The sequence below is a fragment of the Vollenhovia emeryi genome, unplaced genomic scaffold (genome assembly GCF_000949405.1).
Source record: "Vollenhovia emeryi isolate VEMERY1.0 unplaced genomic scaffold, V.emery_V1.0 DF939298.1, whole genome shotgun sequence".
Taxonomy (NCBI): domain Eukaryota; kingdom Metazoa; phylum Arthropoda; class Insecta; order Hymenoptera; family Formicidae; genus Vollenhovia; species Vollenhovia emeryi.
In genome coordinates this window covers 140,517-165,692 of record NW_011967068.1, presented here as the reverse complement: position 1 = coordinate 165,692, position 25,176 = coordinate 140,517, and the positions used below count along the sequence as shown (strand labels likewise).

The 25,176-nt window shown below is 41.5% G+C and overlaps 2 protein-coding genes across 2 annotated transcripts in view; both read left to right on the top strand.

Annotated features, from left to right (window-relative positions):
• Window positions 1-11,246, top strand: part of LOC105558973 — a 44,609-nt gene extending 33,363 nt beyond the window's left edge. The window contains exons 4-7 of the mRNA XM_012006954.1: window positions 8,097-8,300; window positions 9,313-9,405; window positions 10,903-11,088; window positions 11,167-11,246. Of these exons, the coding sequence (XP_011862344.1) occupies window positions 8,097-8,300; window positions 9,313-9,405; window positions 10,903-11,088; window positions 11,167-11,246 (563 nt within the window). The remainder of the gene's footprint in view (window positions 1-8,096; window positions 8,301-9,312; window positions 9,406-10,902; window positions 11,089-11,166) is intronic.
• A 4,428-nt stretch (window positions 11,247-15,674) lies between these two features.
• LOC105558969 lies at window positions 15,675-24,810 on the top strand. Its single transcript, XM_012006948.1, has 9 exons — window positions 15,675-15,828; window positions 17,912-18,035; window positions 19,028-19,280; window positions 19,727-20,164; window positions 20,507-20,763; window positions 21,386-21,564; window positions 22,304-22,429; window positions 22,524-22,715; window positions 22,808-24,810. Exons 1-9 carry the CDS (start codon window positions 15,675-15,677, stop codon window positions 23,884-23,886), a joined length of 2,802 nt encoding a protein of 933 aa, XP_011862338.1. The 3' UTR covers window positions 23,887-24,810.
• The last annotated feature ends 366 nt before the right edge of the window (window positions 24,811-25,176 follow it).

Sequence of the window (25,176 nt, the reverse complement as noted above, 5' to 3'; positions counted from 1 at the left end):
TATATTTTTTTGTATATACAAAAATACATATACATATTATGAATATATTTTTTAAATACTGATATTTTTTGTGAAATCATAAAATACTGATATTGTTAAAATATTTAAAAAATATTTATAAAACGAATTTTTAACAACGGCTTGATAATTCCACCGGCCTTTTATATGTTTAAAATATAAATATTACTTCTCTCTCTCTCTCTCTCTCTCTCTCTCTCTCTCTCTCTCTCTCTCTCTCTCTCTCTCTCTCTCTCTCTTTCTACTGATATAGTTGCAATTTAAATTTAAATTCTCAAATACGAGTCATCACTTTAATTAATGCCTATAATAAATTAAAGCAAATGTATGCCGATACCTGAAAGATGATCATTATTTTACATTATTGTCAGTAATGGTTTCATCTATAAGGTGATAAACATTTTTTTACACAGCACAAAAATATAAATGTAAATTTCGGCGTGATCTAACGCAGTCCCGGAGGAAAAGGTGTACATAATTTTCTATATTCTACATTTGTCGTTAGTAAAAGTACGGGGTATTTATTTCAAAGAATCTCGGGTGCGCGGTTATTAATTGGACGCGATCACGCGATATTTACTCGCGATACGTCGATCCACCGCGAATTTATCGTCGTGCACGAGCTGATTTATCAGTAGCGGGGAGAATCCGATTTATCAGTGTGTCCCAGGCGCGGGCCTGGTGGAGATCGACGCGATTCAGAAGCCAATCGGCCAATTTCGTTCGCGCGACATTTCGAAAGAACGGGATTGCAAGCATAGTGATCCGATCTGTTTGCGGTACACGAGAGATCCGTAGATTTTATGTGCGAGACCGCGGCGCTTAGTCGCCCATCCGACGTCGCGCGCACGGCTTTATCAAGAACGTATAATCCGTACGATCGCTTTTATAGCGATAGCATTAAGACAAGCGTTATTTGAACTGCCGTGATATCGAGCACCATAGTTGTCAAAGTCGATTTTCACTGTAGACATAACGAGAGAAGATATCAGAGAAATATTGAGAAATATCGCCTTCAAGATTTCATGCATCTTTTCCACGTATCCTAGTTTGCATTGTAATTATTATTATTAGAGAAAATTCCCCTATTATGAGATAAGCTTTGATATGAGATAGCAGTCTGCTGAATTAATAGGCACCATTTGTTTGGTCCACTATGGATTTATTGCTCTTAGAGTGAAATCTGTTTAGTGGAAAATTTATTGTTAGATCGTGCAATCGTCGCGAAAAAAGTCTTGTGATTGAATTTGGGCGTTGAAAACCTACTGTTTCATATTAAAAGCCTATCTCATGGCAGAGAACTTTCCTCTATGTATTAATCTTATTGCTTTAATAACATAATGGAGACGCGGTCGTCATTTTAATTAGCGGGCATTATTTTAATCGCAAGGTTTGCGCACCCACGCATAAAAGATAATACACGACAAGTAGATAACGACACAATGTGGTCAGACATCGATCACTCACTCTCTTCACTTTGCATCGAGCTCCCACGAACGATAGCCAAGCCTGCACCTTCCGTTTGTTTTCCTTGTAGCCTACACTTTGAAGAGTTATCTTACCAATTAATTCGAGAGAAATAAAAAAATACTAGAGAGCTATCAGCTTTTGTTTCGATCACAATTACTTACCCGCGCCGTGCGGTAGTCCTCTTCGTAGTATTTTCCGGAGAGGTTCGGCAAATAAATAAATGTCCGACCGGTTGAAGCAAATAGAAGCTGCTGCGCAAGCACGCCGAGTACATCCGCTACGATTTCCAACAACGAGCAATTCGATAGAAGCGGCCGCTAAGTTTTCCGGCATTATTTCCGACAGGTACCGTCGATCGTTGTCAAATATACGTAATTCTTAAATCGTTACCTTTTCAGAACAATATATTTGAAAAAAAAACAATACAGAATTCTTTTTCCAAAAATATCGCTTAGCTTTTATACAGCGTAAAAAAAGGAAGGAAAACAAACACCCTTAACGTGAACTGAATTCGCGGTCTCTAAAAATTAATCAGTGAATTATCACTGACAGCGAATAGTCACTGATTTATCACTGAAAATCGCAGCGGTACACTTATAACTGCAAATCAGTGACTAATCACTGTTTTCAGTGATAATCCACTGATTGACTTACAAGCCGGTATTTATAGTCGGATCTTGTATTCAAGACCGTCTTGAATTTATCTAAAGATGTACGGTACATTTCATTCGCTACGGAGTATTTGAAGATAATAAAAATATAAGATCTGACTACTCTCCAAAAGTCAATCGGTGGATTATTACTGAAAGCAATGAATAGTCGCTGATTTGCAGGTACAAGTATACCACTGCGATTTTCAGTGGTATACTTAGAACTGCAAATCAGTGACTATTCAACTGTTTTCAATGATAATCCACCGATTGACTTTTAGAGAGTATGAATACTGACCGTAGAGAGCGGAAGACAATTGATTTCGAAAAATCCCGTTTCGTCCTATAAATTTTTACTAGGCACAGCTAGTTGATAGAAGACACAACTGGACGCACTAGCTCTTTCGAGAAACTTGTGTCGGAATCATGGAGATTTATCGCCAGGCAGACATTGACCTTCTAGCTGAAACAAAGATTACCCGGCGCGACTACCAGCAGCCTCCGCGACGTCGCCGTCAATTCTCTCGCCCACACGCCTCACGTCGGCTCGTTCGCCGCGTATACCGTGGACCGAGTGCGTACGTGCGTGCCTGTAATGGTTACGTTGCGCCCAGCGTTGTGCCATCGGGACGCGGAGTCTCGGGCGAGAAGGTACGGACGCGGGGGAGGAGGGGGAGGGAGCTTAAGGCCAGAGTTCGCTCCATTCATACCGTCGCGAGTACCGATCGTCCGGCAGCGCACCGTCGCACGTGCACTTGGCAGCGAGTTGGCGATGAGATGCTGCGATAGCCATGCGGTGACTCTCACGATCTCTCACGCTCAGAAGTGGACGGACTCCTCCCCTTCGCTCGGGTACGCGGACGATTAAAAATATTATCTTGAAGCCCACCGTCAGAAGTCTCGATAACAAATAATTCACAATTGTAACATTAGGATCCCGCGGGCTCTTTAAACTTGCGTAAGACAGCTAAATTGATTAATAGAGAAATGTATAACGCACACACGCGTGCGCGACAAAGACCCGAGAATTCGCTTGGAAAGTCGATACCACACTGAAAAAAATTTCTGGTTGAATATGGATGAATCAGATAATTCCTTTAGGATTTACCAGAATTCCTTTAGGATTTACCAGAATTTCTGTAATCCTACAGAAATTTCTGTAATCCTACAGAAATTCTGGTAAATCCTAAAGGAATTCTGGTAAATCCTAAAGGAATTATCTGATTCGTCCATATTCAAGCAGAAATTTTTTTCAGTGTAGTACCAGGAGGTCAATTCTGTACCTTGCACTGAAAAAAAATTTCCACAACCGGAGCCAATCACGGTTTGCTAAAAATGTTTCGCGGCCATAAACTATGAAGTTCTGAAGCACAGCAAACGGTTTGCTGTCGCACCTAATACAATAGGCACAGTAGCAAAATATTTAGCTGTTGCAACTAAATACTAGCTGTCCATATTTTACAGCTGAAATTTAGTTGCCACATGCAGTTTTCGGCTACGGCAGCCTACATTTTTCTCTCCGTGTGCAACATAGTGAAAATGCTAAAAGTGAGCGGCTTTGTCTCTTTCTAAGGGGACAGTTAGAAAGTGACAGAGCTACTCGCTTCTAGCACTTTCACTACAGTGTAAGGTACAGAATTGACGCGCAGGCACCGCAATCGTCTTTAAATTCTGAATCACGCAGCGAGCGAGAGTAGAAGCACGACGACGGGCTGGAGAAACGACTTGTTTCACATATTCTTAATTTAAAATCGATTATCTCTCGTCTCCTCAGCTCAGGTCTTGGGATACTTTCCATTAGCGGGGAATGGGATAATAACAGCTAACGGCGCTAATGTACGTATAAGTCAACCTGTATTTCAACGGACGTCACGATACATGTACGCCGCGCGCTAATGAAATCTGCAGAAACTCGCGCGCGCCCGCTCGCAAGGACGGCTTACAGTCGCTCCTGCACGTCGTCCTGGCGGAACGTTCGCTCACGTTCGCTGAGAAGTGCTCGTAACAAAATCTTCGCGTCGCAGGATCTCCTTGTCCAATGTAGCGGGATTAAAATCCTCTCTCGGCGAGAGGCGTCTTCCTCTCCCGCGCCGCGGCGGAGGGGAGGGAGGACTTCCGGTTTTGCGCCATTAACTAACTTGGCTTGTTTCTCGCTTGGCGCGAGCTCCTCCGGCCAAGCCTGGAGTGTCCTTTACTACTGCGCGACCCTCAGCGGTGCCGTACTTACGTTCCCGGGACTAATGACGGCTCTAACGTCGCCCGGCTGCATCCATCGCGTTATGCTGCTCGAGAACGCGACAGGAGAGAGAGTGAAGGCGCCAATATGTAAGCGAGAGAACGGAGGAGTTGGTTATTAGGCACGTTTCTTGCCCTCGCCGTACTCGCGATGCGTAGACGGTTTAACGGCGGAATAATAGCGCCCGCAGCCGGATTATGGCACTTAGTGTCCTCAGACGCAAATTGACTTTGAGACCGTCGAGCTAAGACGTTATCATAATATTTCAAGTCCTGGGAGGACAACGGCGTTACCCAATCTCTGTTAATTAATATGATTGTTTCTACCAAAGAAACAGCGTTTCTTTCAGCGCACTACTCTGGGGAAAAATGTTGACCGTCTTTTTGCAGTTAAGCAACTTAACATTTCGGTTAGTGAACTCTTGAGGGAAAATAATCTTTGCGTTACCGAATGACAAGTAACGTCAGCTGGCTATCTGCGAATTGAAAGAACTGATTAGTATTACTTAAAAATCTTGGATACAGATAAAATAGCTGATTGCAATTTTTAGTTCGCGGAGTAAAATTCGTAAATGATTAAGTTACGAACAAATAATTCGATTACTAATTGTGGGCCCCGTGCGCACTGAGTGCACACTACGGCTTATTTACAGTCAATTCTTATATTTAAGGATCGCCTTAAATATCTCTTGGAATATTTCGTAGCCAGTAAAATGATCTGTATAGCGTCCATAATCCATGAAAGTCACATAATCGTGAAACAATGTGACATTTCGAAGAACTGTATGACAGTTTTTTGAAATTTTACCATACATTTTACTAGTAATTAATTATTGTTAGTACGCATTTTCCTAGTAGAATGTATGGTGAAATTTAAAAAAACTTTCATACAATTCTTTAAAATGCTTTATTGTCTCACAAATATAAAAATTGACCATAAACAGGCACTCAGTGCGCACTAGTGCAAGCAATCGAATTCGCTATAAGTTGAAATATTTCATGTTTCATCTCGCATATATGGCTCTTTGGCTTTCACCTTTATCTTTGGAAGAAACGATAGACTTTGCAGCCATTTACGTCCGCCAGATACATAACAAATGTATGCATATGCAATAGAGTATCGAGATAGTAATTGCGAGCTTTCGAGAACGGCATCGGTCGATGATAGCAATTTTGGGTTCTACGATATTCTCGTGAATTTCCAGGAAATCGCTATCATAAGTGGCCATCATATTCTGCAGCGAACGTGTTTCAAGTTAATCGATCGCACAAAACATATTCGCCCATCCTCCTTCCCGGAAAGTTCTATAGATTAAATGTCGCTCGTTTTAACATCGCTTTTCTAGCTACTCGATATCGCGGGATGAAATCAGTGTCAATCCTGACCGAAAGCCCTCGGGGCGCCTTCGTTGCGAGGTGCACGCGGAATTTATATTGAAAATTCCATTTTCGGAAGGGCCGACGTCGTTCACGGCCGAGCGTGCAAATATTTCCGGAGCTTAAGTCCGTGTTGTAGCGATTTTTTCGACGTTTTGGCGTACGCGCTCGGAATTGGAGTAAAGCCTTTCAACATTTTCCACGCGCTTCGTTTCGATCGGGTCAGATCGCCACGGCTAAAATCATTTCTTTTACACGCGATAGTCGAAAAAACGGTTGCTTACATTATCGGAATACCCAGTTCTCTTTTTACGTGCTTTGCTTTTGCGCGTTTTCTTTTTACGCGATGTATTTTTTTTTTAAGTAACACGATTTTCCGCAAATTTTCGCAATTTCTTGTGTATGTGTGTATATGATCTTAATTTTAAATCCTAACGATAAATTAAGGAAAATCTTTTGATCACATGCCCTCTCACGTTGAAAGGCAAATAATACCCTAGACAGACTATATTTTGAATCATCATTACGGCTTCAATCATATTTTTAGCACGGTTTTCATTGTTAATCATGACGCGATTAACATTGATATATATTCCCGAGTCGAATAATTTTGGCTTCAGTTTAGCCTCGTACAATTTGTGAATTGGGAGCAATGGGTCAAACTAAGGTCTTCGTGTCGGAGGAAATATATTGAAGTTTTGACCTCAGATGGGCCTGAAAAGAGTCGCTATTTCCCTTTTAGCAGTAAGGAGGCCACTGCGAGTGTAATCAACCTCTAGGTTCAGTGCATCCTCTTCGGCCTAAAAGATTTCAAAGGGGGTGAAATATTGGAACAGTTTTCAAAACATCGCGAGCACAATTTTTACAGGTTTTTCATTCACACACACACACACAGATTTAAAAAAAGAGTTGGATATAATCGACAATTAAAAAGAAAGTTAGGTGTAATCGGAAATTGAAGCATTTACTTTTCTATGTCAATCGGTGTAACAGAATGTCAAGTCGCATTAAGAGAAATTTTGGCGCAGACTCTTTCAAGTCTCTGCCTCTTACACTAATCGGGGAGAATTTCGTCTGACTCGAAAGTTAAAGTGCGATCCGCATACTTCTGATATTGCGACGATAAAATTGAAGTATATGCGTTCAAGTAATTTCTGAATTCCCCTTTTGAGGAGTTCTCTTCTCAGAAGGAGATGCTCTTAACTGAAAAGTTAAACGCGTGTCTTCGGCTATGCGATTATGGTCTTCCGGTAATTGTTTTAGCTGTCGCCAATGTAACTTTCGGCGACTACGCTCGCGTCGCGTGCGAAAGTTCCGCGGGCGTTAATTAACTACTAATTGGATTTTATTAATTGGGGCCCTGCTGTACGCTCGCAGCACACTCACCAACCGTTGCTTTGTCTATGTTAATAGACAAGTATACTGAAGATCGCTCTGCATTCTCTCTCAAGTTAGTGTGTAATGCATCACAATATTGGACAAGACTTGACCGCCGAGATGCCAAGAACAAAGCCGAATAAGTCCAACCGACTTAATCTGATTTTATTATCCAGTCGCGAATTTATATGTGTATACATATAGGGAAGTGCTCTATTATAAGACGGGCTCCTAATATGAGAGATAACGGGGTTTCTGTTAAATTTATGGGCATCATCTGATGATTCCACCATGAATTTATTGCCCTTGGAGTGAAATCTGTTTAGTGGAAAATTCATTGTCAGATTGTGCAATCGTTGCGAAAAAAGATTCGTGATTGAATGCCGGTGTTGAAAACCTGCTATCTCATATTAGAAGCCTATCTCATAATAGAGGACTTTCCTCTATATAAAACATGAATAGCAGTAAATAAAATTGTACGGCAACTTTTTCGTTTCTCTTCACGTACGGGAATCCATAGATTTCTAAATCCGCGTGTTTATTAACTCATGGTTGACATCTTCAATTATAAACCTCGCTCACGCATTTGCGAAGCGATACAATTTAAAAGCAGAAAGATTGAACATGATTAATTCAAAGTTGAAGATTTGAAAATTTGAGATTAATTACGAGCAAAGTAATGTATGAAAGATATACAGTGAATGCGAGGGAAAGAATATTCGGCCTCTACCGCCGGTTATACATTTCTGTCATATATGCGCGCGTAGAAAAATTGTTTCGAAAAATTTATAATTTCTGCCGCGCGCGGACGCGCGGGTATATGCAATCTCGGGAGCGCAACGCTCCGAAATTCCGGGCACGTTATTGCGCCGTGCGAGACACCGTGTATACTTCTGCGAGTTTCGATAACCCGGCCGACACTATAATTAAAGTTTTGTTACGTAACGAGAAATTTGCCCGCGATTGCAGGATGCAGATACGAGGGTCGCCGATATCAGGAAGGAACGGCTGTGGGTACGTCCGAGCCCTGCCTGCGGTGCCGGTGCGCCGAGGGCGCGTTGAGATGCCGGCTCCGCGTGTGCCCGCGATTGCCGAATCCACCGCCGCCCGGCTGTCACGTTCGTTCGCCGGCCGACAACGTATGTTGCGCCGAGCTGGTATGCGGCGAATCACGTTAGTACAATGACATCCCTTTCTTTAATCAATAGAGGAAAGTCCTCTATTATGGAATAGACTGCTAACGTAAGACAGGGCGGGTTTTCAACGTCCAAATTCAATCACAAGTCTTGTTCCCGCAACACGATCTAACAATGAATTTTCCACTAAACAGATTTCACACACAGGAAAAAAATTTAGTTAGACTAAACAAATGAGATAGGTTGAAATTGCGTTTCTTTGGATCTACAAACTTATTTACTTCTACTAAAACTATTTGCGAGATTTGAGGAAATAGATGTGAATTCTCTTAGAAATTCCAGACTCAATCAAATAAAATTTTGGTTGAGGTAAAGAAATCATTTCTTTGAAATTAAATAAAAGTCTAGTAAGGTCAGAATTCAAATAAATTTGTTTCATTTCAAACAAACTTTTTCTCTGGGTGCAAGAGCAATGAGTTAGTGGAACCAACAGATGATGCCTATTAGTTTAGTAGAAACCCCGCTATCTAATTCAGGAGCTTATCTCGTAACAGGGGACTTTTCTCTACCTTGTCGATACGATTCATTCGCGATCGGCGAATCGAGAAATCCCTCCGAACGGATTCAGGAAGTTAGAAAGAGATACACTAGTATCTTCCTAAAATACTTTCCGCATATAAATTCTTCGCAAATTATAATTAATCGTTCACACAAAAATTTGTTATTATGTCGGATAAACTGTTGTTAATCCTGCAACATTTTTATATCTTATTCTTGCTTGTATAATATTGGTCGTGAATTCGAAATTTTTGTCGTTACTAAAACACGAGCGTGACTATTTCTTTTAACTATTTCGTTTAGTTAATCGTTCGATATTAAATATATAATTGTTATTCTCGCGAGTTGAATAGGAGGTGTCGGTATCAGCCCCCTCGCCTTTGTTTCTTTTACTAAAGTTCGTCTGAAACGCATAAAAGTTTCGGCCTCGCGGTGAAGCTGATTAAAGAGTTAATCGTGGCTAGGGTTTAAATTTATTATCTGACTTACAGGCGACGTCGAGAATATGTTGCGGCGAGCCAGTGTACAAACGAACGTGGAAGCTGAGGATGAGGAGAAGCATGCTCACCACTCACGTACGGAAGGTATTTCTATTTTGTTGATTTTGTACTTTGTTATTTGTTCTTCCCGGTAATGTATCGCTGTATTGTACAAACAATCGTCTTCTTTACGCTGCGCTGCACTCGCCTGATCAAATGACAATACAACGTCGATATGACGTTGACCTTATTACAGCGGGCAATTTATAATTTTCGACACGGCTGCTTAAACAGTAGAAAAATCGATTCGCTTTCTCTTCCCGGGCGACTGTGTTATATATCGCGACTGTGCTCCGAGTTAAATTAGCAGCGCGCTATTATTTTTAATAATTTCCATTCTAACTCCGTCTCTCTGAAAAGAGCGTCTGGGCTACCTCTGCGGTAAATAAATGAGCCTCGTTACACTCGAGTAAACTTGGGTAAATAAATTGAGGAAGGTAGAGAAGAACACTCGGCTAAACTCGGGCATAACACAGAAGGGGTTAAGATGGCTCGTTACTGCTGAAACGAACGTAATTTTAAATTAATTCAGGATTTCTTTGTTGCTGCAAGGTTTATGCCAGTACATTCTTTCATTTCTACAACATTGGCTTGGGCACTGTAACATTTTACCGCGACGCTACTTTTATTTCTGCAGTAATGAAATGTGTACTAAACGATACAATTGTGCAATTGATTCGACGTTGTCGCAACTTGACACATTTATCTCTGTTAATCACGATAAGAAGGTTACTATTTATTAGCTACTTACGCGAGTTGTTTAACATTATTATCGTATTTCGATTCGCACAAGCGAACGAATTTAAGCGTTTCTCCTGGAAACTGTGGAATTTACGAAATCTGTTTATAAAATTAAAATTCCAAGTTAACAAGTAACAGAATTAAACATATTAAATATTAAAACACAATAGCATTTCGTCGGATTGTACTTCCCCTTGAGACAACAACCTTTTACGTTACTTTATAAATATATACAGCCTGTGTCTTTCCTGAAAGCATTGTTAAATAAATTATCGGGCGCCAAGAAACTTCGCCCAAGTTCGACGAAGCTCACGTACTATCTCACAGACAAGAACGATCTTAACGAGAGCAATTTAACGTAAATTCCAAAAACTCCATTCAGTGCCGGATTGCAATTAAAGATTAACCGTTGTATATAGATCTTCCCGTTTTTTCTGAAACAAACAGATGACGTCGGATGTAAAACGGTATCTATAAATGGCGGATAAAAAGAGTGGCGGATATTACATCGAAAAGAGACGCAATGCCTGGGCAGATAGAGTAACATAGTGTGCTAAAAGAATACGAGCCAACGTAACAAAATGAAGCTCGCTCAGCGGATGCAAGGTGCAAGATAGTATAATTAAAAGTTTCAGATATCGGAACGCGAAAATCGTGCATCTCCGAAGAAACTGCTCGCTTCGTACTTTCCCCGTTTCTTCGGAAGCCCGTGGCAACGCTTGAGATTTTCGCGTCGGAACCTCAGCGCCTCTCCCTAATTGGGATAAAAGAATCTCGAATGAACTTTAAATGTTAAATTAGGGTGTCTGCACGACGGGATCCGATACGGCTCGGGGTCGGCGATGATGGGCTCGCGCCGATGCGAATACTGCTACTGCATATCCGGCTCGAGGAAATGCGTCCGACCCAAGTGCCTGCTACCCTTGCCGGGATGCACCCCGCTGTACGCGCCCCATTCCTGCTGCCCGGTCGCCTATAACTGCACCCGTGAGTGTACTTTTATCACGGCGACGTCGCGAGTTACTTAAAGTACCTTACCAATGGCTCTCCTTATTTCTTTTCAAGACCACCATCCGTCCACAATGGCGCCGGTATCGGGAAACGGTGAGTTCAAATTGTTGTCATTTACGAGCTGGTCCGCTTAACTGAATTCGAGAGAGCGGATGCCGCCAGTCGAGAAATTTCCCGGAAACTCGATAGCGCGATCGAAAGCTTCGTGCTGTTACGCGGAGGTGTTTAGCCTGTGGCTTTTGATAAATCTAATAGAACTCCGACGTAAAGGATATAAAAGTTTTGTCAAATATTATTTTCATTAATAAGTGAATTCGACCGACTATTATATAAATAGCACGAATAGTAACGCCTTATACAGGGTATACTAAAACCACCGGATATCCTTTTAATCTCAGATTCCTTAGAAAATTTCAAGAGGAAAATTCTAATTAAAAAATGTCGAGGCTACGATAGTTTTTAAATAATAAGCGATTATATTTTACAAATGACAGGTCTGAGATTTCGCGCGCTCAGGCACGGCGACATGACGAGTGATAAAAGTGTTCCTATGTGTTTCGCGAGCGAGCGAGAACCAAAGTCACCGTTTAACGGGACAGAAATTATTTGGGAAGACGATGATCCGGTTATTTTGAAAACTTGAGGATAAAGAGAGGCAGGAGACTAGATTGAATCTAACTGAAAATTCCAAGTTCACTCAGAATATCGGAGATCGACTAAATCGAAGGATATCAGATGCTCATCATAGTGAACCCCTCCCTTTTATTAATAAGACGTTACACAAAGTTAACAAAAGAAATGGTTAAAGATAACAAGAGGAACAATTAATTCGAGAATGAATCGTTAAGTCTGTTGTGAAAGTTGTCGCTATGCTAAAAAGAGCGATATTCGTAGGAACACCTTTATCACTTGTCGTGTCGCCGTACCTGAGCGCGCGAAATCTCAGGCCTGTCATTTGTGAAATGTCATCGCTTATTATTTAAAAACTATTATAGCCTCGACATTTTTGTATTAGAATTTTTGTCTTGAAAGTTTCTAAAGAATTTATGATTAAAAGGATATCCGGTGGTTTTAGTACACCCTGTATAGAGGGTCCTCTACGTGTGAGATAGGTTTCTAATATGAGATAGCAGGTTTTCAACACCGGAATTCAATCACGAGTCTTCTTTCACGGAAGAAAAGATTTAATCAGGTTAAACAAGTGAGATGCGTTGAAATCATGTTTCTTTGAATCTACTAAATTTTTATTTATTTCTACTGAAAGATTTGCTAGATCTGAGGAAGTAGATGTGAATTCTCTTCGAGATTCCAGTCTTAATCAAATAAAATTTTGGTTAAGGTAAAGAAATCATTTCTGTGAAATTAAAGAAAAGTGTAGTGAGGTCGAAATTTCTTTCATTTCAAAGACACTTTTTTTCTGGGTGTGATAATTCACTGATCGACTTTTAGAGAGTGAGTTTAACTCCTGTTGAATCAGGGCTTGTGCATGAAAGTGGACGAACTCTTTTGAATTGAACGCTAATAGAGGTAGCGTAACATGATAAGTGTGATACAGCGAACAAACGGAGATTGCTTTACATTGGCATCGTATACTCAGCGAGTAACTTATTAAAGCGCGCCCGTGGGAATAGAAAACTTGAAGAAAATCGGGGCTATTAGAGATTATTCCGAAATTTACCGCCGCGCGACTAAAGCTCTCCGCCGAAGCGCACTCTCGAAAGTTGTGATGAAATGTGTAACTTAATAACGAAGAGTTACTGCTGACGTTATATCACCCCGCGACACTTGCTCCACAAGGATTCCACCTCCGGATAGCCGACGAGGTTCATTTAATGCTGGATCTCATCGCCTGGCGGTTTAAGCCGTAAGTTACAAGAAAATATAATGACGTACTGTTTAAAGTAACGTATGTAAATATTTTGAAACGAGTGCCAGGCATCTTAAAGGTGTTTTTATACCTTAATCAAGAAATTATTAGGAAATTTTTTATAAACTCTCAACATCTCTTCAAACATTTAATTGAAAGTGTAATTGCTGTAATAATTCAAGTAGATTATGATGCTGAGGGTCTTTCTTGAAATTTTCCTTTTTAGAGTAAGATCCAGTTTAAGAAAAACTGAATTAAATTTTGATAATTTACTAAAATTTTAAACTGTTAAATTTATTAAAATTTAAACTGTAAAATATTCGATTCTTATATCTTAGTCAAGAAATGATTAGGAAATTTTTGATAAACTCAACATCTCTTCAAACATTAAATTGAAAGTGTAGTCGCTGTAATAATTCAAGAAGATTAAGATGCTAAAGATCTTTTTTTAGATATTCCTTTCCACACACAGCAAAATGCTGTTGAATTAAAAAATGAAGTTGATTGAATTAAACGTTAACGTCACGGGTTGCCACAAACACAATTCACTCCATTGTATTTGCTACAGATTTTAATATTTAATAAGCATTGAACTAAATATCCAGATTATTAACACAATTTGATATTTTTCATTCATTAATACTGATGTTGTTTCAACGATTTTATTTCAATTACATTGATCTTGTTGATACATCATTTTTTTTAAGATCCAGTTTAAGACGGATTAAATTAAATTTTTGTAATTTTATTCGAATTTCAAATCGTTTATAAAATAGCCGATTCAGCATCGAAGCTTTCGATCTTTTCTCTCAATTCTATTGGTATTTACGGTCCCGGGAAAAACGCGCACCTCGAAGTAGCCGCTCGCTGTACACGAGAGCTGATATCCCCGGGAGCGAGCACCGCAGGAATCGTCTCTGGATTCTCACGTTATGGGGATCCGACAGCTATAGAGGGACGTGTAACGCGATAAAGAAGAGTCAGTGGGTACCTCCCGACACTTTGCTCCGGAGGGAAACTGCGAGCCGGCGCTTCGGATGGCCGGGGTTGCCGTTCATTTAACGCCCGGTTTCACCGCGGCCGCTTAAATTTAAGCCGGGGCTTTAAGCCTCGGTCGCTACGACGACGCCACGGCTGTCACTGGCTGCCGGGACATTCGGGGATGGCTTAATTTTAAACGGGCACCACCGAAAACCACCCCCGTCGGGCGGCCGGCGTCGCGGCCCTCAGTCGCGATGACCGACCATGAAGTCGGTAAATAACGATTCGAACCACAGCGGCTCGTTAATTCTCCCGGACGAACAAACATCCTCGAGGTCACCGCTCGTCAGGACGAGGCTGTTACGAGGCTAACACGACGACGCCACGAAGAGAGCGACGTTATGCGAAGTTATGCGTACAGCCCTGCTCAAACGGGATAGAAACTCTTCAGCGAAGACAGGAACGCGCGACCGTTATATCCCTTTGAGAAAAAGAACCGATTAGTTGCTCAGTAACTGATGGCATTCTATCAGTCACTTGTCACGTTTTATCTATCTAATCTTCTTCTGAAGGATCTCTACTCTCCAAAAGTCAATCGGTGGATTATCACTGAAAGCAGTGAATAGTAGAAATATTATAATACAATTTATCAGGCTCCAGAATCACAAAACTCAGGAAATAAAGAAAAGACAAAAGGTAAAAAATACATTAAACCTATTATTATTTAGTCCTTGTTGAACATTTTGTACCAAATATCCGCGGTAACAGGCTCCCATTGCCTTTTCTTCATTGCCTTGGTTTTACAGTAAGTAGTTACTAATTTGCAATCATAAGCATACACCCACACAGAGAGAATTTTCTCTTAAAATTTACCCTGAAAATCATGTAATCGTGAGACAACTTGGCATTTTGAGAAAGAAGTTTGTGAGAGTTTTTGGAAATTTTACCATACACTTTACCATGTACCATTGTCCCATGATTATACTTGATTTTCAGGATAACTTTTAAAAGAAAATTCTCTCCGTGCAGAGTGCGTTGAAATCATATTTCTTTGAATCTACTAAATTTTTATTTACTTCGACTGAAAGCACTTGCTAGATCCGAAGAAATAGATATGAATTCTCTTAGAGATTCCCAGCCTCGACCGAGTAAAATTTTGGTTAAGGTAAAGAAATAATTTCTTAGAAATTAAGTAAAAGTAAGGTAAAAATTTACAGAAAATTTGTTTGATTTCAAAGAAACTTTTTTCCGTGTGTACCACTGAAAATCGCAGTGGTACACTTCTAACTGTAAATCAGTGGCTATTCACCGTTTTCAGTGAAAATCCACTGATTGACTTTTAGCGAGCGCGAAGCGTTGGTCAAAATGGGGATTGGCCAAGATCGAAATTACTCGCTCGTAGAAATAATTCTGCGGTTTTATAGATTGTTACATTGTCGCATGAAATTTGAATGCACATTCTAGTAACATACAGCCCCAAGCCATATCTCTCCTTTCTTCTCCGCGCTATCGAAGTTCCAGAAATCACAGTACTGGCCGGAACGTCTGGATATTCGGGCCCCGAATATCCGGATGTTCGCGGTATTTTCTGCGCGAGCGGGGCGGAAGAGATTACGCGGGGAGGCCCGAGTTTCCGCACGATTCTCACGACTCTCTCACGGCACATGATCGTCCAGGCTGTCGCGTGGGCGAGCGCGTTTACGTCGAGGGCGAGATGGTCCGCGACATCGAGTGGAAGGCCGCATGCGACAATTGTTTCTGCGCGATGGGCGCCATACGGTGCGTTCCGCTTGCGTGCGCCCCGCCTCTTCAAGGCTGCAGCCCGATCGTGCGAGAAGGACAATGCTGCCCGTCCACCTACAACTGCAGTGAGTTTCACGCAAAATTCGCGCCGGAATTGTCCCACGCTCGCACCCCTGTCCGCCGGTTTACGCCCGGATTGTGTTTTCCGCTGAATTAATCGCGAAATTCCTTGGTCGGGAATATTGCCTTTCATTTTCGGACCATTATGAAATATCAGGGGGGAAAAAACGCGATGCTGGAAAATATCGAAATACGAGACTATTAACGCTTTTCGTAATATTCTCACGGCAAAACTTTTCACGGAAAATATACTGTGGAATAAATAAAAAAACAACCAGGTACACAAACAATCGTATTATAGTTTGAAAAATCGTTTGATTAGAATGAAAATAATTTTTTCACCCCGATGCGCGTGCTCTAATATGTCCTTGAATCGCGACATTTCCCGGATTTTTCAATTTTAGCGAGTTTTATAATACTGTGCCTCGAGCGTCAAAAAATTGAGAGGTGTCCCTTTACTGAATATGTTTTATTCTATTTCTATTGGTTATATTTAGTGGCAAGCGCCTTTGTTTAATATGAAATTGGACCCTTTTCTTCGTACGTATATTTTCGAAAATAGTTTCCCGTTGCACACGCGACTGTGGTATGATAATGGAAGTCGATCGCAGGCCGATGCTGAATTGAGTCTCGTTCGGTTAAGGCTCGGTGAAAAAAATATTTTACCGAAAACGAAAATATTTATTTGATGCATGCCGATGCGAGAGAATAACGAATGCCACCGTCAAAACAGCGTCTCGTTTTCGGGTTTTGGGAATATTTCATTCGGCATCCACGCGCTCGCGGAAAGGAAAATAAAATATTTTGCCCGGCTTTGCGCGCGGGTAAGCGAATTAAACACGCCGATTCTTGGAAGCGAGAAACATCTGCGAATTAAAAGAGGATTTAATTTCCGCGCGGGAGCGTTTATTCGATACAGTCAATATGGCAGCTCTGCGAGCGCGATAGCCATCGATATTAATATCGTGGTGGATAGAAATATGCATCTACCGAACGAAAATCGGCCAATGACCTGCAAACACCGACTTAAAAGCATGTTTTATCCACTAACAAATGCCGCTGATATTTTTTGCGTCTAGTTCAAAAATACATATATACATGATACGGCTTTACTTTATACTATGATTTTTTTGGTGGAAATTAATATTTCGCTCTCGGGTTATGCAAATTGCCCAGACATTGCTTCTGTATTCTTAGTCATTATTAATTTAATCAATATAAAATGTCTATTTGTACAGTTGCTGGATTAATCCTCTTTGATATTCGATTCCTGTATTTTTCATACTTTAATGGTGAAAATGGAATAAAATTGGGGTGTACTGTCGTTTAAACTCAGCGCGAAAAGAGAATCGAAACTTAATAAATCTCGCTGCACAATGTACAGTGTTATAGACTCGTTGGTAATTAAATAAACTTCTTCGCGACAATGTAAATCCGTAGGGACATTGGACCGATACAAAATTGACATGTACAGTGTTTACGTTTAATTGAAATGGAATTAACATGCGTCGGTCGTGCTCTTTTTTGCGGACGTACTTTTAATACGTACATGCATCTGTCGATCAGGGAAACACAAGACGGGTGGGCTCTGCCAACATGGGGCAAAGTGGAGTGCTTAATATTCGAAGTAATAAGTTCGGGAATGCAAAAAGAATCATATTCATTATCTGGAAGGGAAAAGAGAAATTAATGTAAACACCTAGCTTACATATTTTTCGATTATATACGTAATACTGCAAAAGTATAAGCTACAGATAGTGGAAATCAGTCTTTCATAGAAGCTGTTGTACAATTCTACACGTACCTTCTTGTAAACACAGCGTAAATATGAAAGGGAGCGAAAATAGCATACGCGTCGTATAAACGAACTAATTTAGCTACTTTTGCCGCAACCGCGTGAAATGGAGAAATTTACAAATAATTCGACACGACGGCCCTCCGTCGCGTTTCAGCACACATCACGCAGGCTAGAAAACACTGGTACCCCGGTTTGCCCTATTAGCCCACTTTACCCTATGCCCCCATACGTGCGTGTACACATATTCTTTCTTGGATACTGCAAAAATACTGAGAGATTAAACGTTCAAGGCGGCAGCATCGAAGTAAAGGCCACCCAAAACTACGCATCCTACGCCTTCGTCAGCAAGGACTACGCAAAGTTCCGCAAGGAGACCAACTTTTTCGTACGTTTTCTCTTCTTCTTTTTACCCCTGTAGAAACATAAATTATCGCGTCGCCGTTTTCGCGAATTCTGCTAAATAGTTCTAACTGCTCTAAATAAGCTTGCTATCCTAAATCCCGAAGTTACCAAATAGTAGGAACATGCTCATGGGATTGAAGTTAAGGGGGGGTGATTTATGTAGTCGGCGGAATTTAATCAATGAAATCTACCCGAAACATTGATTATAAACGCGTTAGACATTCGACTTAGTTCAGGAATTTGGAATGAAGCATACCTTATTGGATCACGTAGCACGATACGAGTTTCCGATCGGGCGACGACGTATCTATTATGGATGTGTTGCGTTATTATTAATGGGCAGCGTCGTTAGTACAGAATACCATTTATAGAGAATTCGAATCTCGCGAGATACACGGGAATCTACTCAGACAATGGAGACAACTGCGGCGGATTCTGAGGGTTCGTCGCAAACTTGGATTCTTGAACGAGCGCATCAATCGCGCGTCAATACTAAGAGATAACGGGATCTGATAGTTCCTTACGTTGAATTAAGAGAAACTTCGTGCTTTTATTGCATACGAATTTTATAAACATTGTTTCCATTCGTTGCCTGTAAAAACTTGTATTTCTCAAGTACGTAAATTTTTATGTACTGAAAATTAACCTTTTCGTTTAGTTTATTTTACTCACTTTCAGTATTTCATAGTTTTTACGTAACATTAAACATTATTTATAACACACCTGTATAAATTCACGGCTAGCACCCGCGTTTCGAAAATCCTTTGGTTAAATGATCTACGACGCGTCTACATTATCAATGCCCATATAGTGCTCCAATATCGGGGAAAAATTGAGTATTCAATTGAGCCCGAGTTGCCCGATTGAACGCGAACTAGGCGAAATCATTATTAAATTGACTCGGCCGATCGAATTACGAGTAGACTTTGAAGCGCGCATAGAGTTTTGTAAGAAAAAAAAAGATCCCCCTGTGAAGAGATCCTAATCGATTTACGGCACGAGAGCTTGTCATTAATTGTTCAGCCCGCGATTGATCAATCTACGAATCCGCCCGTCGAAGGACGAGGTCATAGAGTGGTCGAGGAACGGATTAGCACCAGCGCGATCGATCTCGAGGAGGACTCGTCTGTCGCTACCTACTCGACCGCTTGGCCCTCGACCACGGAGACCGACATCATGGACAATGAAATCTTGATAGGGACGGTGGACTATAAATCGACCTTGGAAGTGACGACTGCCGCAACTTCAACGAACGAGGTGATGATCATTTCAATAACGAAAGCGACCCATCTATAAAAGTTACAGCTCGTCGCAGATTTTCGAATGAGCGACATGCAAATACATATTTATTATTTTAAATCCCCGCTTATTGACCCTCGCGTGATCCATTTTTGGTAAATTGACAGACATACACATTACTACCGCGGATGTAAAAATATAATTCAAACGTGTTATTCATGTCGACGTGTACGCAACACAAATATCTTCAAAATAGATGTAACAATAACGGATGGCAAAGTGAACAAGACAAATGTTAAATTGGATAATATCTCTCTCCTATTAGTCTCAATAAAAACATTGCAATTTGTCGGAGTGCAATTTTTTTATCGCCTTGATGCGTTACTGCTTTCCTCGGTTCACGGAAACATAAATACGATCATAAATCAGTCCGGCGTTAACAATTATTTGTCTTCGTTCGCCAGTTATCGAGTAACACTGAATCGCCAGCAGCATTCGAATCGACCCCGGCGTCCACCAAAGATGCTGATTCCAGCACCGGTTCCTGCATCACGTGCTTAACAAACACATTCACGGACTCCACGATCGCGACGACGGAGGATCCATCTAGCAGGGATGGCTCGACGGTCTCGTTGTCGGAGTGGACGACGATGCTTCCCGAATTAGCGCTCGATAATGGAAACGATGAAAACGAGGCTGCCGGCGGGGATGGGAACAAAAACGCGAGCGAAAACGAGGAGCGGAACGAAGACGCGGCTACGGAGAGCGGGACGACGATGGCAGGGAAAGCGGATATAATTGAGAAAAACAAAGCTACGATGCATCCTTTCGCAGCTTCCACGAATGCCCAGGAAACGCTTATCCCCGACGAGAAATTGTCCGAGAACCCTACACTCATTAAGGTAACGACTAAAGGAGGAATAATGATTACAATTTTCGCGCCAAAATCATGAGATAGTTTCGCAAAAGTCAAGCAGGAAACAATCACAGATTTTTATAAATTCCAATTATTTTATGCAGTTTAACACTAAAAGCCATCGCCGCGTCGAATATTTTTGTGACTATAATTACTTAAAAATGCTTAAAGTTACAACGAGACTATCTTGAATCTCTTTTTATAAAGCGTCCTTTCGCTAATAAAACCGTAAAATGCGACTTGATTCGTAAAATATACGTTCACTGAAAGGTTACTGTCAGGGGGAAAAAAAAAGAACAAGTAAGTTCATTATACGCGTATGAAATAGAGAACGGAGACCATCGGCAAGAGACCCGTCACCAGTCCGTCGTCGACGATACTCATGCCGGATGACGTCCTCGTAATGAACGTGACAGTGAAGACGAATGTCTCGGTGGGCCACATACAAGGTGTCACGATAAATCCAATTAGGTCCATTCCGCCCGACATTGAGGCTATCCTGAACATCACTCATCGAGAAAAAGGCGAGGATTACGACTACGACTACAGCGAACGACTTCTGCCGCCGTCGCTGCCGAACGTTAGGTGACTATTATTATCATATCTCGATCCATCATCATCTCGTATTCCGGTTCCGTGATTTGACACTGGACCACCTCCGCTCGTGGGAAGTGCGAAGGGTATATAAATGTTTTTTTTTTTTACGAATTTTATAATTGCAATATTTTTGTAGAATGCACGAAAGTATCGGCAGGTGCAACGTAGCGCAGTCGATGTAATCGATATAGCGCGTTTTATTTCTTTTTATTAGCTGGCACGATGTGCAATCAATTTTTCACGCTTATAACGGAACCGCTTTTTGCGAGTTTTGTTGGCCGGGGAATACTGCCGTGAATTAAATTGAAATCGTTTGTCGAAAACAACTGATTGATGCCGATTTACGTCGGTTAACGGCAGAAAATGTGGAGTGCTTTTTTTATGTTGTATCCTTTTCGCATAAAATTTAAGATATAATACGTTTTGTTTTGCGAACAATGTAATTTGAAAAAAAAATACGGCAGTTAATCCCGCGCGTGAAGCACTAAGTTAATTTTTTTAATTCTAATTAAATTCTTAAAATTCTTATTTTTTTACTTCTCTATACATATTGTATATATATGACAACAATGTAAAAATTATATATCAAAAATAAATTTTGCTATTGTAGGATAATACCCTTTGTAGCGGCAGATGCGTTGGTGAAAGGCAAGGATGTACCCACGTCTGAGACTGGATATCCTCCTGGTTCAGTTGTAGTGCCCCCTGAGCTACGACCGACCGATGCTTCCGGCTTTTATGATATTGCAACCCAGGAGAACCGATTTAGCCCACCCGTAGAGACCGAAGGTATTTTATGATTCTCTATAAGAAGTCAAATGAATAGTCTGGGCGCAAAAATGTACAAATAAAAGATGCTATAAAAGTTCAATATATATATATATATATTAAAAAGCAATTTTTCATCCATACCTGAGGTTTCCTTTCAGGACGTGTATATACTTTTAAAACAGTTTGTATTGTGTAGCTGCATAAAAAAATATAATATCGTTATTTTATTACTTGAATACACGGAAAGACCGGCCAAGGCAAAAATAATTAAATTTTAAATAGTTGGGGCATCTACATTGTCTTGTGTTGCAACGTAGTTGTGTTGCAACGTCACTAAGTTTACTGCACAAGGCGCATGTGGTTGTGCCCACTACTTACATATAGGTATGACAACCACAGATATAGCTGTCCCAAATATTACTATTTATTGGGATTGTGCCAACCCTAATTAGACATGTGGTAATCATATTTCCGTGTAAGACGAGGGGGAAGCCGCTGAGGGCGGTTGTGGTGTACAGATTTACGGCATTACTGGACGTTACTAGGCATTTTTTGGGCATTAGGCCTCGCCGGGGCATTATACAAATAAAATAAGATAAAATAAGATAAAATAAGATAAAGTAATGCCCACTGGGCATTTGTGGGCATCGGTGTATTTTGGTCAGCGGTTTTCCCATCGGTGTAAGATTGATTAATTTTAATACTGCGGATCATAATATTTTTTTATAAATAATAAGCAATAGATCTCTATTCGTAGGTGGCTTTGTACCCAGAGAGCCATCGTACTTCGACGTTCCTTACCGCTCCACCGACTTAAATCTCGAGATTGGCACTGGAGTTACTGTAGTTCCACAAATTACGAATCCACATCAAAAGAACAACGGTACGTATTCTCGATTGATTGCTAATCCATGAAAAATCTGATAGATTAAACATAAAACTTTAATATATGTCATTAATTGACTTTGTCAAACTAGATTTATCACACAAGTGCCGCTTTGAAGATCTGGAATACCGCCACGGCGAGATCTTGCCACGCGCCGCTCTTTGCATAATCTGCATGTGTTATTATGGGGAAATCGTCTGCTCCTCGGAGAAGTGTCCGCCATTGAAAATTGGCTGTCGCAGAATCGATTCCGAGGAGAAGTGTTGCGGAAAAATTGTTTGCGGTATATTTCACGTCGTCGTATTACGGGACTTTACCCGAAATGTTATACAGACTCGAGGCATGTACATATTTTTATTTTTCCAACACTTATAGTCGACGCCGACGAATCGCCGACGGTGGTGCTCGACCGCGCCGACGCCACGGCGCCTTCTCAACGACAGCCCACAGTGTCCCCGGATCCGTTTCGCGACGTAATCAAGACCGAGCCAGCCCCCGACTTACCATCCCTGATCGAAGACATGATCCCGTATCTGGTTGAACGCGGCATCACAACGCCCAGGTCGACGACGTCCATGGCGGCCCCGAAGACCTCGGCTCAAGGCTCGGCGGGCAATCAATTGCAGCATTCGCCGAACTTTGACTTCATGGAGCAGGTACCGCTTATACAGCCGCCCTTCGATTACGGAGAGGAAACGATCGAGCCCTCTTTCTTGACGAAAGTGAAGTACGGTACGAGCCACGAAGCACCCCCGACAGACACCGTCTCGTTAACGTACGATTCCAAGAATCAGGTCTTGGATCGTAAGCCCTCCGAAAATCCCGAAGCAAACGTCTTCGATTACGACGGAGCGGCGTTGACCAAGTTAAATCGCACAGCCGACAGTTCCAAGTACGATTTCCATCGGAGCAATACTACGGAGCAGAAGTTCGCGAAGGGAAACGTATCCGAGAGCAGCGATCTCGATAGAAACTTCGCCGGCGAAGAGGGCAATCGTACAACGAAATACGACAATCGTACCGAATCGGATAATTTCCCAAGTGAAGATGGAAAGACCGCGGGGGACGCCGAGGAAGATGTCGCCATCTTTTCTCTGGACAGCGTCCTTAAGCTGCTATTTTCCTCCAACACCAGTTCCAGCAACAAGCTGACCGAGACCACAAAGACGCCGAATGTTTCCTCCGTCAGCGGTGCACGAGAGGATCAGGAGACCCTCGTCGCTTTATCGACGAGTACGGAAAGGTTAACCGAGGAGACGGAAACTGTCGAGACGTCCTCGAAGGTCCTCGACAACGAGATACCAATGTCCGTCGGCAGTTTGCTGAAGCTGGCCGGTTGCAATATATACGGGCGAATGTATCGCGTCGGCAGAATTATCACGGAGCTCTCGAGTCCCTGTGAGGAATGCAGGTGCACGGAAATTGGTGTCCGGTGCGAACAGTTGGAATGTTAATCGAACAATCGATTTGACGTCGCCGTAAAAACAGTCCCGCGTACGCCCGATAAAATAGGACTGTCCCGCGTTCGAGAAAAATTCCAAGTGCACGTTGCGCAAAAAATATTCTCGTGACCGGCTAAAACGGTGCTCACAATTTCACGGCGATACAATCGCAGTTTTCAAGCGCCTTTCGTGTGATTTGAGGCTCTACCGAGTTTACAATAATAGCGACAACTCCGCGACACTCCTGGGATTTAAATAATACTTGAAATCTTGGTACTAAGTGTGCAAGAAATAAAAAAAATGGAACATCCACGTAAAATTAGACTAAAATATGAGAACGATATTCCGATTTGCATAACTTTGTAATGGGACTTTACGAGGATTTTAAAGTTTTAAAATTTTTAAGTCGAAGACTTTTCTTATCGCCGTGCATTTTGCCGAATTAAACGGTAATCGCCGGTCTTATCGTAACGGAGGGGAAATATGCTCGCTTCAGCACTAATTTTTTGTACTCGATAAAACTCCGTCAAATTTTCTGGGAAATCGACTTGCAAAAATGTCTCACCGTCACCTTCCGCGGCGTTAGATGTTGGATTTACTGTGGCAACACAAAATTCGTCTATTGATATAGTTATACGCTACCCGAAACTAGGAATCTCTGAAACTACCAAGACCGTTGTTGCATCGTCAAGACACCTTGGCAGAGCGATGAATCTTCGGCCAGAACTTCGGACAACTTGGACCACGTAATTATCCAGGCAGAACCGATAGACTCAGTCTCGATGACCCTCGATAACGAGACACCGACGTTCGTGGTCAGATTACTCTAACTGGATGTAATATCCACGCCGGGTTGTATCGCGCTGGTCGCATCATTACGGAGTCTCCAAGTTTTCGTCTCAAATGCAGCTGCATCACAAGCGGATTTATATAAACTGGCGAAACTTAAGCACCGGATCCTTAATTGTTTCGCTGCCTCGCAGATTAATTTTCTTCGCGAGCATCTCTCGGCTTCTTACGCGGGACGAGATGACATCTGAACATTCGTAAATTAATATCTACGATGATAAGTGAATAATAATTAATGTCTACGATTCTAAAAAAAAAGTAGAAAGATATAGAAAAATCTTGGGTTTTTCTGACAGTTTTCAAGAAGTAATAGAAGACAGATTACGTATTGCACGAAACTGAACGAGAGCACGGTCTCTCTAATATCTGCCGCGGGGGTTTTTTTTTATCAATTAAGGATCGATGACAGTTTGACATTCTTCCGCTTTTTCTGCGAATATCCGCGCGCGTAAT

Bases quoted from the DNA above. Each gene is read 5' to 3' on its own strand.
- LOC105558969 (XM_012006948.1), top strand. From the start codon at position 15,675: ATGGTCCGCGACATCGAGTGGAAGGCCGCATGCGACAATTGTTTCTGC. The intron at 20,764-21,385 runs GTGACTATTATT...TTGCTATTGTAG, and splicing joins CCGTCGCTGCCGAACGTTAG to GATAATACCCTTTGTAGCGG. The intron at 22,716-22,807 runs GTATATTTCACG...CAACACTTATAG, and splicing joins TTGCGGAAAAATTGTTTGCG to TCGACGCCGACGAATCGCCG.